Raw genomic sequence first — 9,915 nt, forward strand, 5'->3', positions numbered from 1 at the left:
TTGATAATATGAGTAAGGTCCATCGAAAGATCTGAACTGCCATAAAATAAGCTCTAAAGATTCACTCTATAAAGGTCATATTTAAGGGAACTACACTTGCGGCTCAGATTAGTATGCATAATATTCAACTTCCGTTCTCCAAAACTGAGGTAGATAGGTGGAGATGGTTTTAAGGTAAGGAAGTTTTAAAATACATTTGTGGAAGGCAACGATCACGTACTGACAGATGTAAGAGAAAGCCTAACTATGTCTAAGGGTGTACCGGTTATATTATTTGACTCCACCTTCGTCAATGGGGAATTAACAATTATATATTATATCCCGTCATGAAGGCGTGTAAAACGGTGTAGCGGTACCGGAGTCAATATCACAGTGCGAAATTTGCCCCGACACATGGGGAACAACATACAGTCACGCGGCATCCCACGAGCTAGTGGAGGTAAACATACGCTAACGCTTGACTAGATTTTTAACATAAGTGAACTTGTGACACAGGACAGGACACATACCAGGATCCCACAGGTAGGTGTCCACTCAGTCCCCTACAGTCCACAAAGCATTGCTATAGGTTTACTTACCCTATGTTACTGATTATATTAAGTAACCTTCTTTCCCTCCAAATTGCTGTTGCATGTTCACAAAATATAAAACAACCGTTTGAATATTTTTCAGAAAATGAAAAAAAGGGGGGGGGGGCAGTTATTTTGATAAAGCTTTGTAACATATCTTGACTTTTAGATTTCGATTTATTTTTGGCCCTTTGCATCACAGATGAGTCCTAGAAAGACAAAAGAGCTGTACACTACCAAATCTTAAGGATGTAGTCATGATCACCTGTATGTGTTATGTTCATTTTTGCCACGTCAAATAGATCCGTTGTATAATCATGCTATTTCAATATAGACGACCTATAATACTACAGCATATAATATACATATATATATATAGCTGTAACAAAAACCACCTAGCGTTTATTTGGCTGCGCAGATAGATATATTTCGGTGATAGCTATTCAGCGGTTTAAGCATTTAGGGGCACAACTTGTACACATAAGTCTTCCAAGTACAAGTACATGTGTACTGTATTATCGCCGCCGAACCCGGGCTTATACATATGAGAGCACCAAAATCACTGTTCACCATCCGCGCGGACCGTCAGCTTACTTCACAGTACATTATTTTGGAGAAGACTATCAGAAATTTAGCCGTCCAATTGCTGTGTATACGGTAAATATTTCTACAATAAATACGTTTAATCTGAACTCGACGATTTGATATAACGTGTAGATATGTCCATGTAGAATATGGGGATGTTTATTGTACAGGGAGATCGGCAGTATATGTAAATTAATGTTATTGGCTATTTCATTTGTTACTCTTTTTCGTATTTCACAAGGTTCAATGTTGATTTATGATCGTCACGTCACAATTGTCAACGAACAAAAGATGATAAATGTACTATACATAATTACAACATGACTTATAAAATCAGAAACAATAGGACTGTACGTTCGACGTTGTGCAAACAATGGTCTTTTTATGATAATTGTTTTTAAAAATGAATTTTGTCAAGAAAACATCTGAGTGCTTTTTTCAAAATGTTTAGTCTAGTCACTGAAAAAAAAATGACTTGTCGAAGGTTAATTGTTCATTATTTTCTCCATTTTATGTATATTAAAATGGAGACATTTTATATAAAAAATAACCATCAATGTTCACAATCAGAGCAAGCCAACCGACGATACAATGGCTGTGATTATCTCTGCACATATTGGTTTCGATATTTTTTCTTCTCAATAATAAATAAAGACCAAACGTTTGGCCAAGTGATGTAATACACATATACAATGTAGCTTGATTTGAGATTAGTTTACGCTTTCGTATCAGTCATTTCACAAACCACTATACCCAGACTTACAAGGAATGAAGAATATGGGCAGGTTTTACGGGTGGTCACCATCATGATCTTTGCAGATCGTTTGGACTTGTACTTGTTGAGTATTCTTTCAAGTCATGACTGTGCTTAAAAAATGATGCATTTTTTTACCGCTCTAGACCTAGCGCTGTTTTAGCAAAACCGAAACTGCTAACGAAAATAGCAAATAATTGGATCAAGAAACTGACAATTCCTAAAACGATTGGATTCTTGATTGCTGGTTTTAGATATTGCATATAGCCATGTTTTTGCTGAGTGAAGCGTGCAGCAGGCAAACATGCTAACAATGCTCGACACGATTAGATTTTGAATAGAGCATGCAGCAGGCCGCGCACACAACTGACCCATTTAAATAGCTAGGCCCCGCAAGGGGTCTCCAATCACAAAACGTGTGCTATCCATTTTAGATTTACTTAAATTAAAACCCATATATATGAAGCCATTCGTTTCCCCCATCGATTTACACTCGTTCATGAGCTTGCTCAATCCTAAAATTTTGAGATAATGAGATAATGAGCTACGGACACTGGTATATACACTCTAATTAATTTCAATACGCTTTTTGAAAATGTATTTCATAAATCAAAAGTTATTGGTTTGATGTGGAAAGGCCACACAATGAACATCTGTATGGAACTCCATCTTGCATTTTATCACTATGGAATCCGATCAAATCATTGCCATGTTTTAACCTAATTAAATGGTATCACTACATAAAATTAATGTACTTATCTCACAAACTGTGTACCTATCCGATATCGTAATAAATGTGGCTTTGTTTACTCTTACACGATATAAAAATAAATTCAGGGAAGTAACAGCACGCCTATGTTGATACTGGGGTGTATATAAATGCGTATATACTCGTCAAGTCCATTATTTCAAAGAATAAACAGCTTTCGGACATTATCCTTTACATAAATTCAAGGTTTAGTTATGCACAATATAAATCGTACTCGAATCGGTGAAGTGCACTAAGGTCGTGGCCTCCATTTGTACACCTTTGTGGAGACATTGCTCCACGCCTAATAATAAGATTATTTAACAAGTGGTGGTCATTCTTTCCTCGGTGTTGACGCTTTTAAAAATACCCCACTTAGGAGATCGTATAGCCATCAGAAGGTGACCAACAGTTCAAACCTGTTGTCATCCTGTCATTTGACATTTAACACAGCTTCAAACCACCGGGCACACCGTGGTCACTGACTGGCCGCCAAAACTACGGACAACATTGGTGATTGGGTCTAACTGCGATTTGAGAGCTCCTAGTTTCCCTTTGTAGGATGAAAGGGGAAGGTACATCGTCGGTTGTATAGGTGAAGCGGGCAAGATAAAACAAAACTTTTGTAACAAATACAATAGTACACAGGTTATATACATTCGTGATGTGTCGTGTCCAAATTAAAACTAATCAAAACTGGCCATCTCACTTTTTTTTAGTTTCCCCAATATGAAATAGTGTGAGACAAATGTACAAACAAGTTTGCTTCAATTTACTTCCGTAGTCGTAAAATTATTACTTGCGTGAACATTGCAAAACAAACGAACAAAAATATAGTTTCACCTTACTCTGGAAATGCTCCTCTGGATGGTGATAATAACACACACACACATATAATTACCTCTATAACCTTTAGTAATACATACAGTGAGCCAAAATGAATTGCACAGCAGCATACAGCTGTTTCGTCCTTATATCACTCATCCGAGATTATAGATACCGAAAATAATTGAAAGGGGAGGGGGGAGGCAATCCCTTCACTATGTGAATTTCAAAAACTAGAGTACTGATTAATTTCAAATTAATAATGAGTGTTTTATCAAGAACCGTGCCATAAGTACAATGAGATAACTGGCTCTCAAGTTGTCCACCAGCAGAGTCCTAACATCTTTTATGTGAAGGGTGAGCGAATGAACATAAATATATAGAGATAAGTATTTCATTTTGAGAATAAGAAATCTAACATTTTGTAACACAACACGAGTGACAAGAATTGAAGATTGGTTGGAAGTTTATTCTGGTAACCTCCAGTGTTAAGGTCGGTCTCTGTCGTCTGTAGCTGTATCCTAGTGCAGTCTCTAACCGTCCCTAGCCATTCTAGCTTCTTCCATTATCTCCTTTCTAGGTTATATGTATACCTCATACCCACATCATCCATACTACTAGGATGCCTCCAGCCATTATCTATCATAACGTCCATAAACCCATCGTAATCAATGATATTAGTGCGTGCATAGCTGGTGAGTTGCGACTTAAGACCATATCTATGTAATCCAGCATTCCTTTTAGATTGAATGGGCTACTTTTAGTCGTAACACTGACTGGGTCATAATTGCTACTTTTAGTCGTAACACTGACTGTGTCATTATTGCTACTTTTAGTCGTAACACTGACTGTGTCATAAGTTCCTGACCTGTACTTCCTAGGGCTATTTTTAATCAATTACGCAACGTTGCACTTTTAACGCTCTGTAAAATGACCACTATTTGAATGATGTATTTCCACCAATACTATGACCCATACGGTTACTAATATAGAAATGCGCAATATATATATTTCAGTAGGAAGTCTGATTAAATAAGAATATCCCATAAACCTAATCTCTGTTCACCAAAGTTACGATTTCAGTACTTCTGTTTAGAGACGAGGTTGACTATATGGCATTTATAGTTATTCTATAGTTTGTTTAATATAATATACAATCCATAGCTACAGACCATTCATATCTCAAACAGCTTGATAAGCGTACGAATTCAGCATAGTAAATGAAACGAGTGCAATACTATATTTATCTCATTTTCCGGAATATTATTTCGAAATTATTTCAGATGCATAACATTACGCATGACCAGATTGATAGTTATCTCCCTTTACTGTGTTCATTGTAGATTTCAAAAGATGGCGGAACACAGTTGTCCTCGTATAGCAGTGATTGTCGTGGCAGTTTTTGTGTACGCACTTACGATTGTCTTCAACGCATTATCCGGATCTGCTGGACGAGAGCTTGGTAAGTTTAGCAATGAAGAAACATCGTTGCTTCTCCTGAGGAATCGGCTGGTTATTTTGTCTAAGTAATTTTATTAAGGAACATTAACGATAACGGGACAAGCAGTAACATATGTTATACCAGTGGCAATACCGGAGATATTCCTCTGCTTCTCATATATACTCTATTGAGTTCAGAAAAGGCAAAATCTTGTGAGTGTGACTAATGAAAATTATTAAAAAAAAATATCACGATCAAGAAACTGCTCGGAATTTGATAATCCCTAAAATATTGAATCAACGAAAATTACCTATATAGCTTCATAAGCATATGTTTTTATCACGAAGCTGCATTTTCGAAATATCTTGTTCATGTTTCCTATTTACAGGGATATTCAACAGCTCCGTCGGAGATGTGTCAGACTCTTTCTACCTTGAGGTGACCCCGGCGGGCTGGACGTTCAGTATCTGGGGCTTTATTTACACATGGCAGGCCCTCTGGCTCATCTACGCCCTCACCACCATCTGTCGCAGAACTAAGTCTGGGACCTACATATACCAGCTCCCGATTCTCCCCCCAATAATGTACATCTTGTTTATTTGCAACAACATTTTCCTGGTATCGTGGCTCTTTGCCTGGGACCGGAAAGAGCTTATTTGGGCTCTAGTTACAATAGCATTGCTTCCGATTACTCTCGCTTTGGCACTCTTCTTCTCCTTTAGGAGTCTGTATCACAATCTTGGGAGGCTCAATGAAGATGAAGCTGTCAAGGACATTTGGCTCATCCGCTTCTTGGTACAAAATGGCATGGCATTCTTTTGTGCCTGGGTAACCATAGCAACATTACTAAACGCCGCCATGGTGATGACGTACGAAGGTAACCTTACAAATGAAGATGCTTGCACAACTGCCTTAGGTATTTTGTCTTGCATCATAATCACGTGGTTTCTGCTGGACAACACCATACTGGACAGATACGTTCGGTACACCTTCAGCCCCTACATTACCCTTACCATCGGTCTCAGTGGTGCGGTTGCTAAGAACTACGACATTGAACGTCGTCACAGGAACTCCATCGTTTTAGTGTCACTCCTTGTCGTGGCTGTGGTGATGCTGGTTGCCAAAATCTCAATCATGTTCATTCGCCACTTTCGGAAGCCTATTTCATCTAAAACGCAGTACAAACTCAATGTTTAAACTAAGCTATTCGGCAATTATGTATGCTATTCCTGGCATAATATGGTGATGTATTAATCTCATAAATACTCTTTTATTATAATTATTAAAAAATAATCCCAGATATACGTTTTATTTATTATGTGTGTTACTACGAATGTCGGTTTTATAACCTTGACGTATTTCAAATGACATCAGAATTCTCTGCAATACCTATCAGTATAATTTCATATGAAACCTGATTAAGAATCCTGAAATAAAGTTAACCAAAATATAAATAATGCTATTATGAATCAATAGATGCCTTTCACCTTTTCGTGCATTTGTTCGATATCGACAGTGCGTGCGGCGATTAGTAAAACCTATTTAGTTCATTCGGGTTCAAGTGGATGTTTTAGCAGACAGTGTTGCCAAATCTAACCACTGCTATTTTCTAGTTTGTGTAAATTCCTGACAAAACTCTCAAATATTTGTATTACTTGTAAAAAACTTTAGTCATTTATTCATTGAAATATTAATTTGTACAATATTCTTTCCCTGTCAGGGATACATATATGGTACGATTTAACGCCCCATTTCCCGGGAATTATTTTCATTTCATTTTTCCCCATTTTTTTTTTAAATCACATAATGATCAATATGTAAGAGATAAGCAGATCCTTATTCCTCCAACTGTTTAAAACTTTTCAAATTTTGATTTAGAATAGACACCATGCGGTCGTATTACAAAAACAATGCTGTGTCAAACACATGCAGTGTTCCATTTTGAAAATCATTCCATTTTGAATTTCCTGACGTTACCTTACTGTGTTATGCTACTATCCAAACGATTACCACTTCCACCAGCCATCGAAATTTAAGTTGGTCAGTGAATCGATGACGCAAACGTAAGGGACAGTGTCATGCATTTATAACAACGGGCTATTGTATGACAACAAACCAAACAGTATCACATGACCAGCATGTCGAGGATAGTGTGTAGCAAGTTCAGTCGGGGCCACGCAGGAGTGAAATGTACGTCTTCCTTTAAAACTTTGTGTATCTATGTTACGTATGTATCAGTTTATGTTGATCCGAAATTTTACGATATGAGCTAGGTGTACTTTAATAATAAAATGAATCTCTCTTTCTCTTATTTAGAGCCGTTTCCACATTTCAGTATTTGTAACACATGATTTAATTATTCTGAACATCATTCGCAATCGTCACATGCATCTTACTCTTGATCCATTGTACCATATTCGCTATCTTCTTGGACATCATTTGTTTTCCTCTTAGAATATCTTTGTGTACAGTACACGTTTTGTAACCTCTTCTATCTCGTTCTCAATCATCCATGACCTGTTATATAATTCTGTTTTGTATCTTGGTGAAGGGTATTCACAACATGTACAGTGATATTTTATGTTCACTATATATTTAACATTGTTCTTTTATTGCTTAAACATGAACTATTAGTTTCTGTGTGACAATGTACACACTCGGACTTAACAAACTGAAGTACATCAGTGTATTACACGTAGCTAACGGTTATGGCCTGTTGCCACGCTGTTATATTATATGTATAAAATGTGCTGCTCAGACATTGATGAACAACGTTATTGTGTCAATTCGTAAAGTCGAACTTTTCTCAAATAATCGAATATCAAGGTTACAGAACATTTTATATCAATGGCTGTTTGTATTTTACTAGGCCATTAGAACGGCGAGATTTTCTTATAAAAAAGGACCAACCGATTTCGCATATTTGTGTATTTGGTGAATATTCTATGTATTTTATGTATATTAGGAAATAAAATTATCCTATTACAGTTTTGTTTTGGTATCCATTGACATTGTTTGATTAATTGATGTACTTTAACATATTTGAATTTGTTAGATATTATTATGGTGTTCAAGAGAAACATGACAAAATCGTTCAGAACATTGCCTCGATATTGTCCACATATGCATAAATCAATCCCGCAGTATTTTACGCGAAACCAACAATGGCACGTTCCAGACCTGGACTATTGGTTTGAATATACGACATGTCCGACACGTTTTACATCCGGGTTATGCACGGATTGGTAATGTGTATTATCTTGTTATAATGTACTGTGTTATCCAGTGAATATACCCATATCATATTTTTTGCGTATTAACCAATGTAATAAGGACACATCAGCCCTGTGATTGGTTGTAAGTTTCAAGTGTTTCAATTGTGACCTCACGCCTAGTACAAGTACATGACGTCACAGACTTACGCACTGGAGTCAAAATGTCGGCTTTTTACATTTCAAGGTTGCATGAAAATTGTCGTTTAATTAACACGAGTACATGCCACAAATCTTGATTATGTGATAAAAAAGATGTTACACTCGTTTTCATTTCATATGAAATTGATGAAACTCGTCACATTTTTTTTTAATTTTAGCTCACTAGAGGCTCGCCAAATTAAAAAAAATCTTAAGACTTGTTAAATAAATCTCATATGAAATGGAAACTCATGTAAGATCCTATATTTATTACATTTTTGCCAGTGAAATATTGGATTCTACTAACTTGATAAAACTGATATCTTTCACACTGACAAATATCAAAAGTGATATTTTTGGTATTGACCAATCATAACGGTATATTCTATTCGCTGCATTCAAAGGCAACGATTTTTTGTTCAGATTCAAACGAAGCGACGGTAGAATAAGTGGTTGTTAGTGTGAACGTTTGGTACACACGCTTAAGTATTTACATCAATATACAATTAATAACATTTGTATAAGCAATCATACCAGAAAATAGCAGAAATCGTCGGAATTGCGTTGAGTATCCAATTCAAAATTGCACGCAGCCCTGTTGTCAAGCGTGAAGTCATTTTAATATGGCGCTAATTATTACGCTTCTGATTCCCGCCCTTTTTCAATACATTAGATTTTTCATTTTTTAAGCTTTAACAAGAGGCACAATGGTCCTGTATCGATCACCTGGTATTAATCTCACAATTGAAACCTTAAAAGTGGACTAAAATTAAGCTACAGGCAAAATATCAGTGTCTTGACTTCAAGTCATTCAGAAGAACCTGTTAAACGACTATAACACATTTGACCCCAGTGACCTTGAAAGTCAAACATGGACATTAAGTTGAACAAACATCATAGCCCTTCCTCCCAGAATGCAACTTACCAAATATCACTTCCTTATACCCTTTGTTTATTGAGAAGATGACTTTTAAATATGTATGCACTATGGACCAGATGTGACCATAAAAGTGTGTCAAGGTCATTTTCATCAACAAGCAATCACCCTGTATGCTTTAAATAGCTATTCAGAAGAAGTCGTTTAAAGATTTCAAAATGTTTGACCCTGTGACCTTGAATATGGGAAAAGGTCGTTCATTTGAACAAATTTCATAGCCCTTCATGCCAACATCGTTCTGGCAAAATATCATCACCTGGACCATTTGGTTATATAAAAGAAGTCGTTTAAAGGTTTTTAAGACAATTGACACCTTTGACCTTGAATATGAGCAAAGGTCATTCATTTGAACAAACTTAATAGCCCTTCATGCCAATATCCTTGTAGTCAAATATCATCACCCTGGACCTTTTGGTTATACAGAAGAGGTTTTTTAAATGTTTTCAAGACAATTGACCCCTGTGACCTTGAATATGGGTGAAGGTTATTCATTTGAACAAATGTGGTAGCCCTTTCTCCCAGCATGCAAATGGCCAAATATCAACACCCTAGACCTCTTGGTTATTTATATGAAAATGATAAATTGTTTAAACATATTTTAACCAAACACCCCGACCCCCCCCCCCCCCCCCCCCCCCCCCCC

At 36.6% G+C, this 9,915-nt stretch overlaps 1 protein-coding gene across 2 annotated transcripts; it reads left to right on the plus strand.

Annotated features, from left to right (window-relative positions):
* Window positions 1–386: 386 nt before the first annotated feature.
* LOC110464879 lies at window positions 387–6,222 on the plus strand. Of its 2 annotated transcripts, none has more exons than XM_021520333.1 (3): window positions 387–522; window positions 4,825–4,943; window positions 5,311–6,222. In XM_021520333.1, the coding sequence occupies exons 2-3, from the start codon at window positions 4,835–4,837 to the stop codon at window positions 6,117–6,119; spliced, it is 918 nt and encodes a 305-aa protein (XP_021376008.1). In that variant the 5' UTR covers window positions 387–522; window positions 4,825–4,834; the 3' UTR covers window positions 6,120–6,222. The 2 variants fall into 2 exon arrangements, with proteins under 2 accessions (XP_021376008.1, XP_021376007.1); XM_021520332.1 differs by lacking the exon at window positions 387–522 and adding an exon at window positions 1,099–1,226.
* Window positions 6,223–9,915: the final 3,693 nt, after the last annotated feature.

Source organism: Mizuhopecten yessoensis, unplaced genomic scaffold (genome assembly GCF_002113885.1).
Source record: "Mizuhopecten yessoensis strain PY_sf001 unplaced genomic scaffold, ASM211388v2 scaffold11039, whole genome shotgun sequence".
NCBI classification, from domain to species: domain Eukaryota; kingdom Metazoa; phylum Mollusca; class Bivalvia; order Pectinida; family Pectinidae; genus Mizuhopecten; species Mizuhopecten yessoensis.